At 44.3% G+C, this 21,743-nt stretch overlaps 1 protein-coding gene across 5 annotated transcripts in view; it reads right to left on the bottom strand.

Moving 5' to 3' along the window:
• Positions 1-21,743, bottom strand: part of UBA3 (ubiquitin like modifier activating enzyme 3) — a 220,298-nt gene that overhangs the window by 79,109 nt on the left and 119,446 nt on the right. For all 5 annotated transcript variants that reach the window (XM_086939034.1, XM_086939033.1, XM_086939036.1 and 2 more), the window contains exons 13-14: positions 4,104-4,140; positions 3,945-4,026 (exon numbers count right to left, since the gene is read on the bottom strand). In XM_086939034.1, the coding sequence (XP_086795160.1) occupies positions 3,945-4,026; positions 4,104-4,140 (119 nt within the window). The remainder of the gene's footprint in view (positions 1-3,944; positions 4,027-4,103; positions 4,141-21,743) is intronic.

Raw genomic sequence — 21,743 nt, 5'->3', positions numbered from 1 at the left:
GCTGTCTGGGCCATCTTGGAGCAATCAGTATTATTTGGCACGGTTCCTTCTTCATTTTGCTGATAAGTCTTGGAATCAAGGGTATCAGTGGAAAAGTATAGGCAAAGATCCCTGACCATCTCATCGAAAAACGCATTCCCCCACTACCCTATTGTGGATGTCAACCTGGGCAAAATTGACATTTTCTATTCTCTTGCATGGCAAAAAGATCTAGTGCCAGCTTGCCCCATCAATGGAAGATCTTGTTCGAAAATCTCTGGTTGAGTTCCCATTCCTATCAGCTTCTGCTCAAAGTACCTACCAGAACACTGCTTGTCCCTGGAAGGTGGTCCACGCTTATTGTTATTTGCTGTTGTAGTGCCCATTTTCTGATTTCTTGAGCTTACTGCGACCGAGTCAGAGATCTTGTGCCCCCTTGTTTGTTTATATAGTGCATGCTGATAGTGCCTATGTGGATCAACACGGACGAGCCTTTTATCCTTGGCAAAAATTCCTGGAGACTTAGTGAAATGGCTTTGAGTTCTAGCAAATTTATATGGATTTTCATTTGTTGGGGAGACCATTTCCCACTTATTCTTAAGTCCTGTAGGTGGGTGCCCCTTCCCTCTAGGAAGCATCTATGGTAATAATAAATTCAGGTATCCGAGGTAGGAATATTAGTTCTGTCGACCGTTTACCAGCCTATGTCCACCAAGGTAGAGCCGCTGTCATGTTCGGAGTGATTCAGAGTATCTCGCCAAAAGACCTCTGCATTTGGGTCCATTGTTTGTTTAACTCTTCCTGTAAAGGCTGCATTATGAGGCTGCAAAACGGCACTTGGGGAATGGCAGAGGACATCATTCCTAGAAGGGATTTGTACATGCATACCGAAATAAACTTTCATTTCAGCAGCCTTTGCACCAGCAGTTGGAGTCTTATTCGCCATTCCTGTGATAAGAATGCCTGATCTCGAATTGTATCCAGAACTGCTACCAGGAAAGTTATTTTCGATAAAGGATTTTGTGAGGATTTCTGATGATTGATGTCAAGACCCAAGTTGTTGAACAGTGGTAGATAAGCTCTTGTTGCTTTTACTGCAGGAGAAGCAGTTTGTGCTTTTATCATCTAGTTATCGAAGTATGGAAATACAGGGAAACCTATCTGTCTTAAATGAACTGTCACCGGAGCAAAACATTTTGTAAAAATACAGGAAGCTGATTTGAGCGCAAAAGGGAGAACTCAGAGTAACGAGTGCCGAACACCCCGAATCTCAAGAACTTGTGAAGTTCTGGTTGACTGGGGATATGACCGTAGGCATCCTTTACCATGCAAAAAGATTGTATTCTAAGGAACTTGTTTAGCTTCCGAAGACCCAAAAAGGGTTGCCAATCTGGTTTCCTTTCTTATTACGAAGAATCAGGTAGCAAAGTCCATTCCTTTCTGGGAGTGGGCCACCGTCTCTGTTGCTCCATTAGGTAGCATAGTACGTACTTTTCGTTGGTGGAGGTACTCCCCTTGTGGAGTGTTTTGGTGGTCTCAGTGTGAATTATAAGGTATGACCGTGACCGTAGGTGATTAAGTCTAACACCTACTTGTCCGATGTTATATGTTTCCACTGGTGTCAAAATTTCTAGATTTTGCCCAAAGTGGTTGGTGGGATGGGAAGGGTGTAACCTTGGCTTTCAACCATCCCTTTCCAATGATACGCCCAACTGGAGGATCGAGCAGTAGGTTCAGATCTCACCTTTTCTGAGATGTTTTCCTTTTTCTCCTTGAGAGAGTGCTCCCCTGAGGTCCTGTTTTTGAAAACTCATGATGAGCCATTTTTAAGACCTTTTTTGGTGACTGATGACCTCTGGTCAAGCAACATTTCCCTGTTCCGTGACCTCACTTCAGTATGTGAGGAATTTGCACTATCCTCCTCAGATAACACAGCTTTCTTAGTTTATAATTTTTGAAGCCATAAAAGAAACCTCCCGCTCTATCTTAAAGAGTCTGAGACTAATAAGTATGGCTGATTTTACAATCCTTTACCTTGTGAGAAGGATCTAAGCAATGCATAAACTCATTACATGGTTCTTCTGAATGAAGTATTTATTCCACAAGGGCTGAAGAGTCGATTTATCCACGAGAAGCTGGAATAGCCTTGGACAGCGGGAAGGCTTTCAATGCCAGGGTAAATTGCTCACTACTCCAACAAGTTGATTTTGAGTCGAGTCCTCGGATCTCACCTTTTTTCAGATGACTGTACTAACCCAGCTGAGAAGCATGCGTCACCAAAGTCAGCTCTGAGTGGGGAAGGGAAAGTTCTCAGCCATTGGCTGGGTTGAGGTCCAGCAGCCTCCAATTCAGAACCATGGCTGACATCTAACAAGTTTTGTTAGTTCTGGACCTACCGCAACTTCAAATCCTACAGCAAAGTTTGCTTATGTTACTAACAAAGTGGGCAAGCAGGATGGATGAGCTGCACTCACTGAGATGAAACTTTGTGATCACAGCCTAAATGTCCTGGACTCTTGCAGCAAGGAAAGACCCTGAACTACAGCTCCTAATAAGTAAAGCCTTTGTGAAGGAGTAATGTGTGACTTTGACACACTGACCGAAAACCTCCAATGATAACACAAGGTTTGCAGGCGTCTGAAGATGGTCAATGACTAATTGTGGCAAGCCCGACATCAACATCCAGTTGTTGAGGTAGAGAAATCTGGTATCCTAAACTCCGAAGATGTGAAATGACTACCCCCATCACTTTCAGGACACCCAAAGGGTGCTGGTAAGGATTAAGGTGAGAAAGTCAAAATTATAATGCTCCTAGCCGCCTTTGAACTGCAGGTATTATCAGTGGAACTGCATTACAAACACATTAAAGTACACGTTTAGCAGGTCTAAGGCTACCATGTAGTCACCTGAACCCAGGGAAGACAGAAATTGGGCAAGAGTGCACATTTTGAATTTGTCCTTCCACAAAAAGGCATTCAAAGGGCAAATATTTTTTTTTATTTTTTTATTTTTAAAGGGGCAAAGGATTTGGTCCTTATTCAGTACAGGGAAACAGTGACACCCCATCCTACTTCTAAAGCCGACACCCACTTGATGGCCTCCGTTGTCCAGTAAAGCTTACAACTCTTACAGCAAGATGGATAGATGCACCTCTGAAAGTCACTCTGATGTGGTGGGGAAGTGGTTGGTTGGATGAAAAGAAATGGGAGGGCATAAACCTGCTGGATGCTCTGGAAGACCCATCTGTCAGATATGATGGACTGCCATGCTGCAGGAAATGTCTGTTCCTGCCTACCCATAGAGAGGTGGCATGCCGCCGAGGGCAAACAAAAGGGGTTTGGGGGCGGACGTCACAGGGGAAGGGAGATAAGAAGAATGCTGTCCCTGGTGAACTGCACAATGTCTACTTGGACCTTGTTGACAACCACAAAAAGTCTGGGGGGGGGGGGGGGGGGGGTGAATGTTGTGGTAGATCCTGGCATGGTTTATATGCCAACCATCTGAAGTAGCCCTGGAAGAGTCGAAACTGATCAGGGACCGGTCTGGCGGATGGAAATGAACATGTTGTAACCCTGCTTTCCTTAAAGTGTTCAAAGGCAGAATCAGCCTTTCGTCAAACAAATGGGACCTATCAAAAGGCATACCCAGGAGAGATGGCTGCACATCTCCATAAAAGCCTGTAGATTGCATTAATGCAGGACGATGGGCATCACACTAGTTTGCCCCAAGCAATCGGTAGTGTCCAGTCAGCCCAAATTAAGTATTAGGCTGCATCTTGACCTCACAATTACAGAATGCCTGTGCAAAATGATTAAATTGCTGATTAGGTTTCCCACAGTAAGAGAACTGAATAGGATCTCATTGGACTGGCATTGAAAATACACAATGGATATTTTGTTACAACAAAATGTACAGCAATGTGGCTGAGTTACTAAAAAGTAAATGTATACATTTCCTTTACTAACCTTTCTTTCTGCTTCAAACGTGTATGTATACAATCCATCTACATCATTGAAAACAAAGTAGTTGTTGAGGGGAATATACGCACTGCAAAGAAGAAGTTCATTAGTTTTGTCACAAATGAAAAGGGTAAAAGTAGAATTGTGGAAAAGTTAAGGTGTTACCTTGTAGCTATTTTAAATACTTCTGTGGCACATGCAGCTGCAAAGAAAAAATGAAGTTCATGAACAATGTCCTTAAATACTATGCATCACAAGTGTTTAGCATAAGAACACTGTTTTTTATTTAATGAAGTCATTCTACCAAAGAAAGGAAACTATTAGCAAACTTCTTACCATCATGTTTTTACTCTTTATCCTAAGCAATACCGATTAAATATTTTTGTGACTGGGTCTTTGCACGATTCTCTACTAGAGTTTTTTTGCACTTTGATTACTTTACTGCATATTTTTGTAAGCAGAATGTATGCCAAATTTTACCACAAATTAAAAAGCAGTGGTAGCCAAGCATCAGTTTACAGTATCAATTAGAATAATGAGGATTCTTCTCTTTTCAAAGTTTACATGCTACTAAGAGAACACCTGGAAAATAAGCGTATAAACTAACAATAATTTCGAAATCATATTTATAGCCTGATGAATGAACACGCAGTTCTCTTCTATGTGTAAGAGGCTGTCACAAGAGGGCAGTGAATTAATCATTTTCTTATCCCTCATAGCGAATACCAGTATGTTATAGTAAATCTCTCCAAGATAGGGTGCAGGCTGAACAATCATAAACAGCATAGATTTAAAGCTGCCTGACCTACAACAGAGTCAGCTTTGGTGTTGTGATTCAAACAACAATATTTAGTAAATGTGAACCAGTCTTCATGCAGCAGCCTTCCAGATTTCGGAAAGAGAAATGTTGCTCAACCAAGCTGCTTCTCTTGTAGAATGCGCTTTTGGTCTACAAGGAAAGGCTTGTTAGCCAATTGGCAGAGGTTCCCCGCACCAGAAAGACCAGATCGGGAGGCCGCTCTTTCTCCTTCCTCGCGGCCAAAGCATGGAACGCCTTTCCGCTCCACCTCAGACAGACTGATTGATTGAAACAAGCTTTATTTCGATATATAACACATATCTTAAAAAGCATTACAAAAACACATATATATTAAAAACACAGTAAAATGTAAAAACGTTTCATTTCATTATGTACATGGAGACGATATGGTGCACAGATACGAAGTAACCAGCTAGCTATTGGGGTACTATGAGTAGCTTCAATGATCGGGTACGCCATGCCCAGGCCAAGAATTTAGCAAGGCAGGTCAGACAGACATCGCTCCCCATCTTCGCAAGAAACCTCCAAACCTGGCTCTTCAACAGACCCCCTCCTTGATGGAATGGAACCTGCAACCCCCCCCCCCGACCCCTAGCGCCTTGAGACTCTTACGGGTGAGTAGTTGCGCTTTAACAAACTCCTGATTGATTGAATATAACAAGGAATAGTGGACACCATTCCTGTACAGAGGGGTCCATAATTGACAAATGTGTAGACTTCTGTATGTATTTACTGCTTTCTAAATACAATTTTAACAATGTTCTTTCATCTAATTAGCGTAGTGTTCTTTCAGCTTGGGTAGAATAGTAGCTGGAAAGTCCTGGCAGAGAGAGAGACTGATTTAAATGAAAGTCAGAAACCACTTCTGGAAGAAAATATGGGGGAGTTCTTAACACTACCCTAGTGTGATGAAAAACAGTATATGGTTTATCGCTGATCGAGCAGACAGCTCAATAACTTTTCTAGCAGAAGTAATAGCGACCAGAAACAAAACTCTTCCAGAAAAGATGCTATAAAGATGCCTTTTGGGTCGGCACGATTTTTCCAGATGCGAAGATAGGGTATGGTTATTTAGCAATGAAGGGGATTCTGCAGGCAACAAATGACGACGTTTCCACTTAACTCTAAGATGCTCTTATGGAAGGCCACTTCACTTCCTTGAGAATGTTCATGTATATCTGACGTAAACCTAGATGTCTATATTGCAGGACGGTGTGAGCCATGCAGCAAATGTAAGTTACTGTATGTTGGAATGATGCATCTTCCCCACCATTTTCAGTAGCAGATTCGGTCTCCATGGCAATTCTGCAGCCTGAACAGCGTGGTGGGATGCACTCTGCAGGACCACTGGGTGGATTACAAGCTCTCTATGGGGATAACAGGAGCAAAGAAGGGTAAGGCAATGCAGAAAGTAACTATTTCAAGGTGTATAGTGCTCTGCATCATAATCTGCTATGCACTGGCAAGAAGCTGCTCCCAGAGGGCTTGAGGGCTTCTTTCACCAGGGCCATGGCTGCTACTACTGCCCTGGCATAAGGGGTGTCTGCCTTCGACATCAGTCAGGATAAAGAGTGGGTGCCAGTATTCACATAGCACTGCCTCAATAGCTAAGTCCATCGGTAGAGACACTTTGCCCATTCAGTCTCGCAGGACGTTTTGGTCGGAGCCATTCCACAGACACACCAACGTGGGAGGTACTGGTTTGGTAGCTATTCACAAGTTGAAGAATCTGTGGTTAGAAGTATCCATCAGAAGAAAAAGTTGGATCTAAGCAGTGCTTTCGACAGAGTAAACTGAAGTAAATTATGAAAAACCCAGTTAGACCTGGCGCTTGATGATGGGGTTGACTTTTTAACGGCTCTACATTGTGCCTCGTAAGGTATGGACCAGGAGGGCGAATGCACCGACCCCTTTGATTTGCAACAAGGTGTGTCTATTGTTGTGTCCCGGCACCCATTTTGCTTTTCTTAATAAAAAGATGGTTTGAACACCAGTCTGCAATCTCCAGGGAAGGATATGCCCAAAATAAATTCCACGTCCGTATCGGCCCTGCATTTTCCAGACAATGCTCTCTTAATATCACACATGCACCCCAAATGGCTTGAAGATTCTAACTGATAATTTTGTTAGTTTCAAGATCTAAGTCCTCCATGAAGCCAACATTTCCAAAACCAAATATTTGATATGTGGTCCTAGAGTAGCTAAAACTGGCCCTTTCTGTGCTAAGGGAAGGTGTATTGAGCAGGTTGCTAGCTTTCCATACTTAGGAATGTTTGTTTTCAAATGTTCGTGGATGCCCTTTATATCTAATAGGTGTAAATGTTTTAAACACTCTGTTAAAGCTCTGTCTGACTTTGTAAAAAGAGTGGTCAACAAACCGATCCAGCCTCTTCTAGAAGTCTTTTTGCAAAAATGCCTACCGATCTTAATGTATGGTGTTGAAGTTTGGTGCTACCCTGAAGTTGACAAGTTACAGGAAGAGGAGAATCAATTCTGCCAGCGTTTGCTTGGCCTTTCCCCATGAGCTCCTCTTTTCTTCCTAGACAAGGAATGCAAATGCTACTTACCAGTATGCATCTGTTCTTGGCATGTAGGGCTGCTGACATTCATATCTGTGCATAGATCGCCGCCTAGTGTTGGGTCCGGATGATTGCACATTGTTGTCCTGGAAGAGTCTTCGAAGTATCACGAGATAGGTGGCTCCTCCCCTGGACTACAGTGCGCATGGGCATCGCCTCCATCCCCAGATTGTTTTTAGCCATTGGCAGAGATGGAGTGAATTATGTGAATGATGCCTATGCTGCGAGCAGATATATGAATATATATACATGTGTGAAGACTGCAGCTGCTACAGGCGCCGGGAGGAGGGTGGGCGATATGAATGTCAGCAGCCCTACATGCCAAGAACAGATGCATACTGGTAAGTAGCATTTGCAGTTCGAGGCATGTGGGCTGCTGAATTCATATCTGTGCATAGAATACATAGCAGTCCTCCCGTTATTGGCGGCCGCCCGTGCCAGCTGCAGCAGTCTGAAAAAGTGTCTTGAGAACAGCCTGACCAACAGCAGCCTGCTGTTTGGAGTGCACGTCTACACAGTAATGTTTAGTGAAAGTATGTGTGGTAGACCATGTGGCTGCTCTACAAATATCTTCTAAGGGAATGTTACCTAGGAAAGCCATAGAGGCCCCCAACTTTCTGGTGGAGTGGGCTCTGGGCGGAACTGTGAGAGTGCGTTTAGCTTTAGCGTAACAGATCTGAATGCATTTCACAATCCACCTAGCGATCCCCGCTTTGGAGATAGCGTTTCCCTTGTGGTGTGAGGCAAATGCAACGAAAAGTTGCTTGGTCTTACGAAAATCTTTTGTCCTGTCAACGTAGTACATTAAGGCCCTTTTAACATCAAGGGTGTGGAGCATCCGCTCCGCCAGCGATTCTGGGTTTTGAAAAAACACTGGCAACTCAATTGTCTGGTTCATATGGAATTGAGATACAACCTTGGGTAAGAATTTAGGGTTAGTGCGGAGCACCACCCTGTTAGCGTGTACTTGGAAGAAAGGTTCTTGGATGGTGAGCGCCTGCAACTCACTAGTAGCGATGTAATTGCTACTAAGAAAGCTACCTTCCAAGTCAGAAACTGAAGCTCACAAGAGTGCAGTGGCTCAAAGGGAGGACCCATCAGCCTTGTAAGAACCACATTGAGGTTCCATTCCGGAGCTGGTGGTGTCCGTGGTGGAATGACCCTTTTGATTCCTTCCAGAAAAGCCTTGATAGCAGGGACCTTAAAGAGTGATAGGTGTTGCCTATTCTGGAGGTATGCTGCCATCGCAGACATATGAATGCGGATGGAAGAATACGCCAAATTGCATTGGTACAGGTGGAACAGGTAGCAAATGATGTTTTGAATGGAAGCATCAAGCGGGTCAATGTCGTGGTTTACACAGTAAATGACAAACCGCTTCCATTTAGCCGCATAACAAGCTCTAGTAGTGGGCTTCCTTGCCTCCCGAATGATGTCCATGCAATCGGGGGGAAGATTGAGGTAGCCGAACTCTAGGACTTCAGGAGCCAGATCGCCAGGTTGAGCTGTTGCGGATCTGGGTGCTGAATGTCGCCATGGCTCTGCGTCAGAAGGCTGGGAGTGAGATGAAGCCTTTGATGCGGTACCACGGAGAGTTCCAGAAACGTGGTGTACCATGGTTGGCGAGCCCACGTTGGAGCAACCAGGATGAGAGTCATCGAGTGCTGCCTGAGTTTGCGTGCCACCAGCGGAATCAGAGGTGCTGGGGGAAAAGCGTACGCAAATCTGCCTGACCAGTTCATCCACATCGCATTGCCCTGCGATTGCGGGTGTGGGAACCTGGCGGCAAAGCTTTGGCATTTTGCGTTCTCCTTTGTGGCGAACAGGTCTATCTCTGGATGACCCCACCTTTGGAAGTACGGTTGGAGTACTGATGGATGTATCTCCCACTCGTGCATTTGATGTCTGTGCCTGCTGAGCAGGTCCGCCATTTGATTGTCCTTGCCTGGGAGATGTTCTGCCATGAGGAAAATGTTCCTCTGAATGGCCCACTTCCACATGCTCTGAGCCAGATGAGACAGCTGCGGAGAGTGTGTGCCCCCCTGTTTCTGAATGTAGTACATGGCTGTCATGTTGTCCGTCCGGATCAACATGACCTTGTTGCACAGATGTACTTTGAACGCCTTCAAGGCCATGAAGATTGCCATCAGTTCCAACACATTGATGTGCATCTTCTTTTGCTGTATTGTCCATAGTCCCTGCACTGTGTAGTGGAGTACATGCGCTCCCCAACCCTGGAGAGAAGCGTCCGTCGTCAGGACAATCTGTGGTACAGGCTCCTGGAACGGTCGGCCCTTGCAAAGGTTTTGTGGATTCCACCAATGCAGAGAGTTGTATGCCCGACCGCTCACCAACACTAGGTCTTTTAATTGCCCATGAGCCTGAGTCCACTGACGTGCTAAGCACTCCTGAAGCGGGCGCATATGTAGTCTCGCGTGCGGGACAATGGAGATGCAGGAGGCCATCATGCCGATCAACTGCATGAACACTCGTGCTGGAAGTGAGTGTTGAGGTCTGAATTTCTGAATCAGCGATTAAATGCTGTTGATCCTCACTGAATTTGGCTGTGCTGTAGCCAACAGAGTATTTATGGTCGCGCCCAGATACTGCCATATGTGAGCGGGCTGGAGATGGGACTTCGGGTAATTCAGTGAGAATCCCAGATCGTGCAGAAGGTGAATGGTTTGGGACATGTGGTCGGCGCACTGTCTGTGCGACTTTGCCTGAATGAGCCAGTCGTCCAGATAGGGGTATACGTGGATGTTCTGACGTCTTAGATGCGCCGCCACTGTCGCCAGGCACTTTGTGAAGACCCTTGGCGCCGTGGTGACCCCAAAGGGCAGAACCTTGAACTGGTAGTGCTGGCTTTGAATGGTGAACCTTAGATACTTTCTGTGTGAAGGATGCAGGGGAATGTGAAAATATGCATCCTTGAGGTCCAGAGTTGCCAGGAAGTCCCCTTGCTGAAGCAGTGGGAGAACCTGTTGTAGGGTAAGCATGTGAAAATGCTCTGACAGAATGTACATGTTGAGAGGTCTGAGGTCCAGGATGGGCCTGAGAGATCCGTCCTTTTTTGGGATTAGAAAGTACAGGGAGTAAACCCCTGTTCCCCTTTCCTGCAGTGGAACGAGCTCTATTGCCCCTTTTTGCAGCATGACCTGAACTTCTTGCTGCAACAAGTGCAAGTGCTCGCCGGACATAGGACGGTTTTTTGGAGGTATGTTTGGTGGGATGGAAGTGAGTTCCAGACAATAACCGTACTGAATAAGAGATTTGACCCACCTGTCCGTGGTGATGGACCTCCACACAGGCAGGAACTGCTGGAGTCTCTCCCCGACCGGTGTTGTGTGGTCGGGGGGCAGTGACAAGGCGTCACTGTTTGCTGGCGGTGGAGGACCTGGAGTTGTTATTTCCACGTCCTCTGCCCTTAACGTTGTTGCCACGGTATCCACCCCTACCTTTGTTGGTATATGAGGTTTGGATGTTAGTCTTATAGAATTGTGTGGATTGTGACGCTTGACCCCTTGAGGTGCCTCTGTTATTGGAGCGGCGAAAGGAACCACCCCGAAACTGCTGGGACTGAAGGGCACCCATAGATTTAGCGGTGTCAGTGTCCTTCTTCATCTTTTCGAGTGTGGCATCTACTTCAGGTCCAAACAGGTGGTCTGGATTCACTGTTTGGTTGAGGATGGTGGTCTGAATGTCTGGTTTAAAGCCTGATATTCTGAGCCATGCATGCCTGCGCAGCAGAACGCTAGTATTGATGGCTCGCGAGGCGGTATCAGCCACATCTAGAGCACACTTGATGGAGGCATTGGTAATGAGTTTACCCTCCTGAATCAGCATCTCCGCACCCTCCTTATACCGATCTGGCAAGTGCTGTAGAAGTGTTTCTAGGGTGTCATAGTGTGCCCTATCGTAGCGTGCAAGTAGCGCCTGCGTGTTTGATATGCGCCATATGTTGGCTGCCTGTGCAGCAATACGTTTCCCTGATGCCTCAAACACCTTTGATTCCTTGTCAGGGGGAGGAGCATCACCCGTGGTCTGTGAATTGGCTCGTTTTCGTGCGTTGGAGACAACCAAAGAGTCCAGTGGCAACTGTCCCTTGATGTATGTTGGGTCAGTGGGCGCTGCCTTGTATTTTTTATCAATGCGAGGATTGATGACTCTTGCCCGGGTGGGCTCCTTGAAAACCTCTGGCGCATGCTTTAGCACACCTTTGAGCATTGGCAATGTCTTGACAGTCTTTTCAGCCACTGAGAAAGTGTTAAAAGAAAATCGACATCCACTGGGTCGGCGTGGAGGTCGACATCATGGTTGGCCGCAGCTCTTTCAAAGCGTTGAAGGCTGCAGAGTCCTCCGTTGGCGAAGTTTTTGCAGCAAAAAGCTGCGGCTCGTGTCCAGACTGAGGGTCCTCGGGGTCGCCTCCCGCAGACCATGGCTCATGGACATCCTCCGGGTCAGAGTATGCTGGATAATTATACTCGTCCTCCTCGTCTCCGTCACCCTCCCCAGCGTTAGAGTGAGTGGGTGAGAGGTCCAGACCCTGTGGAGATGTCGGCTCCATAGGGGCAGATGCACCGGCAGAGTCCAACTTCTTTTTAAGGGGAATATGGAAATGTTCCAACGCAGGCTCCGGAGTGATTTTCCTCTTGAGGAGAGAGAGCTTGCCTGTGTTGGCGTCGATGATGACCTCTCGACGCTCCTCGTCTGCCAGTGGTTGATGCCGTGTCTCCGGCACCACCAATGATGCCTTCAGCGTTGAAACCAGCTTTAAAGGCACCCCGGCCCCCTGTTTCGGAGCGAAGGCCTTCGGCGCCGTTTTCGGCGGTAGCGTGAAGTGAATCGGCTTCTGCGCTTTTGCCGGCTTCTGTGGAGGCTTGTGCGGCACAGCGTCCTTTGGCTCGATGGCCGCGGCTTCGTCCCGAATCCGTTGCAGGGACTCCGAGACCTTTTTGGTGAGGGATGGGGAGGGCCGGATCGGCTCGAGCGAGTCCTCAGAGTCCTGATCTGGGTCGGCGACAAACGCAGCCGTCCTCGGAGCCGACGCGGCACCTGCCTTCGCCTTATCGACTGGGATTGGTGCAGTCACAGGCTTGGGGTCGTCCTGATGCTTCTTCGGGGCCTTCTTATGGTCATCGACCTTCTTGGGGTCGACGCGACTCTTTAAAGCGTCGACCAGCTTCGGCGTCGGGGGTCTTAGCCTTAGGCTTCGGCACCGTGGCCTTCGGATCGGCCATTTTGGCGTGGCTCTGAGGCTCGACAGCCATCTTGGATTTCTTCGGCGCCGAGGTCTCCGGCGCCTTTGACCCAACCAGTGCGACTTGCACTTTCGGTTTCGATCCTGATGGTGTTGACCCCGATGGCTTCACTTTCGGTTTCTGGACCGGGAGTGGCGCATCACCAATGTCCGTGGCTGGGCCAGGAGGCGGGGCCGTGGGACGAGTATTGAGGTCTTGGGTAAGGCCCGAAGGCGATACCTCGACCTGGGCCTTATGATGGGGATTGACCCCGGAGTCAGTCTGAGGATGCTCCTCCTCTGAGCTATCCTCCACGGTGGCAATGGCCCCGTCGTCGTCCCCTACCTCCTCGACGACTTCTTCGAACTCTTCGTCTCCCGCGTCGTAGTTTTCATCCTCCGACGCCGGGGTAGAGTCCGAAACCTGTAGGACGGTGTCGTCCTCAACATCTTCTTCAAAGATGTTGGCTGGTGGGGGTGCCGATAACTGGGCCTGCAGTCTTGCAGCCCGACGTAGCTTGAGAGTCTTCTTTGACCGGAACTTGGAGCAGGCCATGCACCTGGCCTCGTCGTGGTCCGGCGACAAGCATCTGTTGCACACTGGGTGCACGTCGAGGTGTGAATACTTTGAGGCACACACTGGGCACCTCTTAAACTGAGTTCGTTCCATGTTGAAGTAGTCTGGAGCGTCGTGTAGGCCATTCCGCGCCGACAGCACGCGGAAGGGCAGCAAGTGTTCGGAGCCGATGAATAAACCAACCCGAACGATAAACAATACCGACGCGAGTCCTAAAGACCTTTTGGTCTCAAATAAGGAAAGTTAAACAACTATCGATTCCGACAGAGGGAACCGAGACACATCCGAACCCAATGGCGGAAAAAAACAATCTGGGGATGGAGTCGATGCCCATGCGCACTGTAGTCCAGGGGAGGAGCCACCTATCTTGTGATACTTCGAAGACTCTTCCAGGACAACAATGTGCAATCATCCGGACCCAACACTAGGCGGCGATCTATGCACAGATATGAATTCAGCAGCCCACATGCCTCGAACATGATGAGAATATCACTGTACGGTCGTGAATAAAGAGTTTAAAAAATAAAAAATAAACTTACCTGCAAAGTAGTGACTAACTATCTAGTGATGCATTATCTAGTGCTCTCTGATGTTAAGGACTTAATCTAGTGGGGGGTTGGGTAATACCTTGCAGTGGTTACAGATGCACTAACTTGATTTCAAGTTATATTTAGATTGGTAGCACAGCTGCTGTTTGGATAATATAGATGCACTGTTCAAACAGGGAACCCCACTAAAGAGAGGCATCCAATGTATTCCTATTGTTTTTCATACCCAGAGTGACAGATTCAAACTTGTCATCTCCACTTACTCAGCAGCAGCACTGACGCTATGCTCACCCACATTTTATTAGTCATGATGTACTATTTTCATCGTTTCCTCTTTTCAATGGTATGATATTCATGTACAAAATTACTTCAAATATGAACACTTTAAAGTTATTCGTTAATACAATTTTTTAGGCTAAGCTTACTGAACAAACTGCTCAATGTATGCAGTAACAGTCAGATTTTCTGACATACCAGTGGCATGCCTCCAATTCTTTTGTGAAAATGAATTAAAATAAGTTAGTGGTTTTTAAAAAGTTGTCATGATAAAGTTAAGAGGAAATCTGTGGCACTGAAAGAGCAGGAATAATAGAGGACTACCAGCCTCTGAAACATTTTCCTTAGTAAATCCATTGAGCAGTTTATCAATATACAATGGGTATACATTATAATATGGATTCTCTGTGAACATCTATATATGTGGTCATATGGAACAGAAATGGATAAGTACAATCTACAGAAATGTTAACATGTATTCAATTCTATATGGCAGAGGTTTTAACAGTAATTTATTTCTATATGACTCTACGGTGGATATGTAGTCTGTGTGTGAACCTGCATGTGGATTAGCCAACATGTTTATGAAAGTGAGGGGCACAGAAAGAGCACAAAGAATATTGATCACAGGAGTGATCTGTGGTAAATCGACCCACTCAAAAACATAAGTCTTCACAATGTTTGTGGAAATACAACAAAATAAAAAAAGACAACTCGATGTGCCCGCGTTGCAGGAAGCTGAATCTCCTTGTGCTTTCATCCAAGACATCCGTTGTGTATGCCAGATGTTACTGAACTTGGAAATGATACAGACGGGTCTCTGCAAGATGGCGGCCTAGACGCTAGGCTGATTGCAGCACTCTACTGAGCTCCGATGATGTGAACTATCGGACTGCTTTTACTGACGGATTCTACACTGAAGGCTACATTGTTACGTTCCTTCCTAGCGTGTGTTAAGAAGAGCAAATAATGACGAAAGGAGATTCCTGAAGACTCTTGACTGCTTGGTAGAGCTTTTTAGGAAGAATACGCCGATTGCCGACACGCTGAAACCCCGGGCGCCATGGGGAAAAAGCACTGAATGAGACTGACTACGGCTACGCGGCTTTTTTTTCTAAACTGAAACTGACACTTCTGAAACGCCGAAAAAGATACAGTGGCAGGCTCCTGAGACAATGCGATAATGAGATACTGCTACAATGTGTTGAAAATCTTCCGGCACTTGGATACACTCACCCTCTGGTGGAATCCGGCTCCTCTACGCGGCGTCTCCAAGGAAACTGTAACAACACAATCAGCAGCACTACGGAGGGTGTGTCAGCTACGAGAAACAGCGCGGCAAAACGCCAGCTCAACTCTGTGTGGTTCGGTCTGGCGTTCAGGGAAACTGTTGCTGAGGGAAGCGCCGAGGGAAAAAGACACCGTGATGCCGCCAAAAAGTACTTCAGCTGCTGCGACCAGAGCCAGGATTGCAAAGGCAGCAAGGGTGCTTCGCAAAGAGGCAGAGAGACAGCAACGCGAGGGATTAATGGACGGCGAAGACCAGCTACAGGTAAAGACAGCAAGAGCCAAAAAACAAGTAGCTGCAACTGCTTCTCCCCAGGGTACTTCAAGGCAGGAAATTTTAGCGACTCGCAGGAGATTAAGCAGTACAGGGGGGAGGACTGTGCTTGATTTATTGCTTAAAAAGACCCCAAATCAAAATATTATACAACCTGAGACCGAGCACGAGACTGAGAATGAGCCTGAGCTTGAGCCTGTATCTACCCCAATAATGAATGGGGAGCAGAGTAATTCAGCTGTGGAACAGTTAAATGCTACTCCTGCCCCAGAAGAGGGAGTATCCAACCTCCTTATTACCCCTGAAAACTTAACAATTGCCACAACAGACTTTTTGCATATGGGAACTCCCGCTATCAATAACATTACAATTGTTGAGGTTTCCAATAGCAGCTTAATTAATGTACCTATAGAAGGAGTGGTAAACAAGGAGAAGCAACTTGAGGAGGGGCGGGCAATGTCTTCTTCAGGTCCTGGAGGCAATATACTAGGTGTACAAAATGAGCAGATTAATCCTACACCAGGAGCATTGCCTATGATAATCACTAATCACAGTGAGTCTAGCATAACTGTAATACCTTCAGGCTTAGTGGAATCAACGGTTTCGGAGGAGGTACCAGAAGGGCCCGAGACGTCCCTACATTTAATTTCTAAACAAATTACAACAATTAAGGAGGTTAACAATCCTCTTTCAAATTCCGCTCCACAACAACCTGCACAACCTGGACAACTACCAGAGGGGGAAAAAGATCTCACTGAGTTTTACTCTTTTTCTGATGAAACTGAAGAGGTTGGAGTCGACATATTAGGGGAATGGTCTGAAAGTTTTGAGTCAACGGAGGATGAGGAATCAGAAACATATATATTCCTCAGAAGATAGTTATGGTGAGGGGAGGCAGAAGCCGAACACTGTAAAGACTAAGACTAAACCTAAAGGTAATACAAGAACTGTACTTAAGAAAACAACAACAGGTCATCTTGATTACAATCAAGGTGCTTCCTCAGACATGCCAGACGACTCGGAGATAACCCCCTCTGCAGTAGAGACTATTCTACAAGCCATAGCAGCCCACAGGGAAGAGACTGCTCAGGATAGCAGAAGATCCCGCACAGCCTTGCGGAAAATGCAGGGGGTCGTAAAAAAACTATCTAAGACGTGCATACGTATTGGGGAGCGCGTAACTGAAATGGAAACAAGGGTAATGGCAGCAGAGAAGGACTCCTCTGAAAACCATGAGAAAATTAAGCTTCAGGAAACAGAATTGACGGATATTAAATGGAAGCTTGAAGATTTTGAAAATAGGCAGCGCCGCAATAATCTTCGCATCCTGGGGATACCAGAGAAAGTGGAGGGAGAAAATATACGAGCTTTCATTACTAAACTTTTCAGCGAAGCTATGCCTGAGCTACAGAACTGGAACTGGGAAGTTGAAATTCAACGGGCCCATCGAGTCCCCTTTAATCCACCGCCAAACCAGGATTATATCCAAGAGCAGTTTTAGTGTACTTTGGCAATTTTTTACTTAGACAAGCAGTGGCAGAGAAAGCGAGGCCAGATCGTAAAATAGCTTGTAATGGATTTTCTTTCTTCTCAAGACCTGACTTTTGCCATGCGACTGTTGAAAGACGATGGAGGCTGCGAATGTTGATTAAATCTTTCCAAGACAAAGGCGCTCTGGCCTTTTTGAATAACCCCGCTACTCTTAAGATTGTCCATCATGGCCAGACAAAGTTTTTCCAGTCAGAGATAAAAGCTAAAGCATACTTAGATGAAATATCTTAGATAAAATCTCCTTCATTTGGGACATAATGTTTGCTTGATGGGACATAATGCTTGATGGTTAGAATTAATAACCTACACACTACAATGAGATATGTTTCTTTCACCATTCCTCTTGATGTTTTAAGAATGTGCGATGGATGAGTTAGCGGATTAGCAGACCTAGGTATAGAATAGGGAATGTATGATAGGTTGAATATAGTTATGAGATATGATTTGATATGTGATGTAGAATCCCCCCTTTTTTTCCTTCTTCTCTTTTCTTTTTGCTTTATGACTTTTCTATTCTTTTGACAAGGTAGCTCAGTAGAAGTACAGCAATATCATCACACAGACTCTGGTTGAGTCTGATAGCCTCTGCAAGGGGGGAGGGCAGGGAGAAGGGGTGGGTCAGAGGGAGGGACAACGAAGAGGGAAGGGGAGGGAGGGGGAAGGGGAAGCAGAAAATGGAAAAAAATCAGGCGTAATAGCAGGTATAGACTTAACTATGGAAAATATAAAGCAGGACTTGTACATGGAATATGATTTGAGCAATATTAATCGACAAAACTACCAGATCAATAATGGGTAAGCTTAAAATACAAACTTGGAATATAGGAGGTTTACTGGCCAGAGATAAGCGAGCAAGACTTGAGGAATTACTAAAACTGTATCCTGTAGACATTTTATGCCTACAAGAAACCCATATCCCTTGGAATAAACGAGCGTTATTAAGATTGAAGGGATATAATTTAATAGTAGCTTCATCTCAAACAACAAACATAAGAGGGGCTGCAATATTGGTTAAGAACTGCCATGGACAAGGAACACGCTGTACATCTGATCCATATGGAAGATGGGCAATTGCTAAATTAGTAAGTGGAATCACGATATGTACTGTTTATGGTTCAAATCAGGATGATCCTAAAATTTTTGAAACTTTAGAAACAGAATTAGCTATGTGGCAAGGCCCGCTAATTTTTTGCGGCGATTTTAACATCTCGCTAACACCTCCCTTATCACCATATGTAACCACATCTAAGTATATAGGCCGGAAACCAAAGGTTTACCGTGCAGTAAGTAGTCTAATATGTAGCCTTGGGCTAACTGATATTTGGATGCAAAATAATCTAACAGACCCTGGCTATACGTATTACTCGTATCCCCCTCAAAAGTACGTACGAATAGATTATATTTTTACATCTAAAGAGTTAACATCTTCTTCCCATATAAACAAACTTCCAAAAACATTATCAGATCATAATCCCCTAATATTATCAATTGAGTATGATGCCAATTATACTCAAAAAACAACATGGTCCTTTGATAGGAAATTACTATGCAATCAAGAATATATCAATTACATTAAAACTTGGACTGAGGAATTTCAGTATGAATCGATTTAGTGCCTCAAGAAATACTGTTTGGGATACTTACAAAGCCGCTCTAAGGGGGGAAACTATTAGTTACCAATCTAAAATTAGGAATGAGGAAAAGAAAGAATACGAAATAAAAATAGTTGCTTTAGCTAAAGCTGAGGAGGAACATATTTGTAATATTAGGCAAAAACAAGATACGAGTCAGGTGATGATGCAGGTAGCAATACTAAAATCAGAATTAAACTCCAAATTAAGTCAGAAAGCTGCCGAGACATATCAGTCGCATAGAAAACAACTATATGAAAGCGGAGAGAAAGTGGGCAGACAATTGGCGCTCAGTACACGTCAGAAAACTACAAGAAGAGACATCGCTATGATAATAGAAAATGGGCAGACTTTTACTCACGCAACTGAAATTAACTCTCAGTTTCAGAGATATTATCAGAAGTTGTATACAGAGGATGCTAAGAGGTCTGAAGTAGATACAAAACATTTTTTAAACAATTTTCTTAGCAACCCTGAGGCTATGAAATTATTGGACGATGATACAAGAGAGGATCTGGAAAAAGAAATCACAATTACGGAAGTTAGTGCCGCATTATCATTATTAGCATCTGGCAAAGCAGCAGGTCCCGATAAGATACCGATTGAGCTATTTAAGTTACTTAGCCATCAATTATTACCGATTTTACATGACTTGTTTCTTGGAATACAATTTAATGGTATACCTCCAATTTCTTGGGAGGAAGCTAATATAATCGTCTTTCCGAAAAAGGGAAAATCTCCTGAACACCTTACCTCATATCGCCCTATATCTCTTATCAATTCGGACTCTAAATTATATGCAAAAATTCTAGCACTCAGACTCAGTGGGGTCATTGAACAGCTCGCTTCCCCATGGCAGCATGGCTTCATTCCTGGAAAGGGAACTACAGATCATATCCGTAGGGCAATTGCCTTATTTGATGCCATGACTGCCAGGGGGGAGCGAATGTCGATGATCCTACTTGATGCTGAGAAGGCTTTTGATCGTGTTACCTGGAAATTTCTCTGGGAAGTTATGACACGTAATAATTTTGGCCCCAAATTTATTAACTCAATTAAATCAATGTATCACCGCCCCAAAGCTAAAGTTTTGGCGGCTGGACTTTTTTCTGAATATATTAATATAACAAGAGGTACTAGGCAAGGTTGCCCATGCTCGTCTCTTTTATTTGCATTATATATCAATCCCCTTATTTTGAAACTATTTGAGAGTACTAATATTAAACCTGTTGCTAGCCATTATTTTGAAACAAAAATACTGGCCTACGCTGACGACATTGCGATTGTTACATCGAACCTACAGAGGCTATTCATGAAATAGAGGCAATTACTTCTGAATTTGGGCCTTATTCTGGATATTCTCTCAATAAAGGAAAGACTATTATAATAAGCACAGCAAACACAGTTTGTATGGATCCACGAAGAACCGAAAAAGCTACATATTTGGGCATTGAACTTTGTGCAAATACTAAGTTAGTCGCACAAATCAATTTTGATTCACTACTGAAAAAAATTAAGAATGATTTTGAAAGGGTTAATAGTCTTCATCTATCCATTATAGGAAGAGTCCGCTATGTTAAAATGAATACGTTGCCTAGATGCCTCTATTTATTTCGAGCAATACCACTAGCCATTAAACAAGAGACTTTAATGTTGATTAATTCATTTATATCTAAGTTTGTGTGGCAGAATGGGAAGATTAGGAGATCCATTGAGCTATTGTCTCTTCCTGTTGATAAAGGTGGCCTTGCCATACCTAACATGGTATTATATTACTGGGCAGCACAGTTAAAACAGCTTACACCTATGCTCAAAGGATATAGTGAAGAGAATCTAGAGGGCCGTGCTGAAATACCTTCAATTTATGAACTTTTGGTTGGCCAGGAGGCAAAAGGTTTACTATTGCGAAAAACTGAGACAAGAAACTATAAAGATTTTAAAGGAGAAATTATGACTAATGCTTGGAAAACTTGGAACAAAATCGCTAAATATACTCAAGTTGAGTGAGTTAATCGTTATACACCACTCTTACATTCTAATGCTATTCAGGGTCAGGATTCAGTTGGCTTTCTAAAACAATGGGCCAAGCTGGGAATTAAGACAATAGGCGATTTTTTAATAAATGACTATGATACAACTTTCCTAGCTTTAAAAATGAAATATAAATTACCGAACGGAGATTTTCTGAAGTTTGCACAGATATTTGCTACACTAAAAGCCAAGGAATCGCTAATCTGCTTACATAAATATGAAATTATTGAAGTAATACTTAGAGCAAACACCAGAATTGGAACCTTATACAATATTCTTTTAAGTATGAAGAATGATGATCTTGACAAAACCGAAAGAAAGTGGGTGCTAAAATTGAATAATCCAAATGTAGATCTAAACCAGGTATTAAATATGAGCCAAAAGTTATTGATGGCGAGTAATCTTAAGGCACAACTATATAAAACTGTCTTTGACCTTTATTTTACCCCCGCTAAATTATTTACATGGGGCAAATGGGAGAATGATTTATGCCCAAGATGCACTCAAGGGCCGGCAACCCTTACCCATATGTTCTATACTTGTCCTGATCTGATCTTAGTTAAAAATATGATAAATTCTTTTTGGGAAGAAATTTTTGGACATAAAATACCAGAATCCGAAACTTTATTTCTACTTGGCCATGACCATACCTTAAATTTGAAAAAATCTGAAGAAAGATTAGTTTTTATTGGCATGGCTGTATTTAGAATACTTCTATCTGCAAGATGGAAAGACGTAGATCCTCCAAGTTTTCAGATGTGGCTAGCACGCTTTTTAGCAGTTTACAGATATGAAATCGCAATATTTAATACAAGAGGGCTTCAATCTAAATTACGAGGAGATACACTATGGCGACCAATAACTGAATGGAAAAATGGTATTATGCCGAGTGGTATTGGATGATTGTTGAATATATCTATAATTGATCTTTGAGTTTATTTACAATGTATTATAATTTTATCTCCCCGATGTTATTTATGTTGCTCTCTGTA

This window comes from Lissotriton vulgaris, chromosome 9 (genome assembly GCF_964263255.1).
Source record: "Lissotriton vulgaris chromosome 9, aLisVul1.2, whole genome shotgun sequence".
Taxonomy (NCBI): Eukaryota; Metazoa; Chordata; class Amphibia; order Caudata; family Salamandridae; genus Lissotriton; species Lissotriton vulgaris.
The sequence above is the reverse complement of the archived record's forward strand: the minus strand, read 5'-3'. Positions and strand labels throughout refer to the sequence as shown.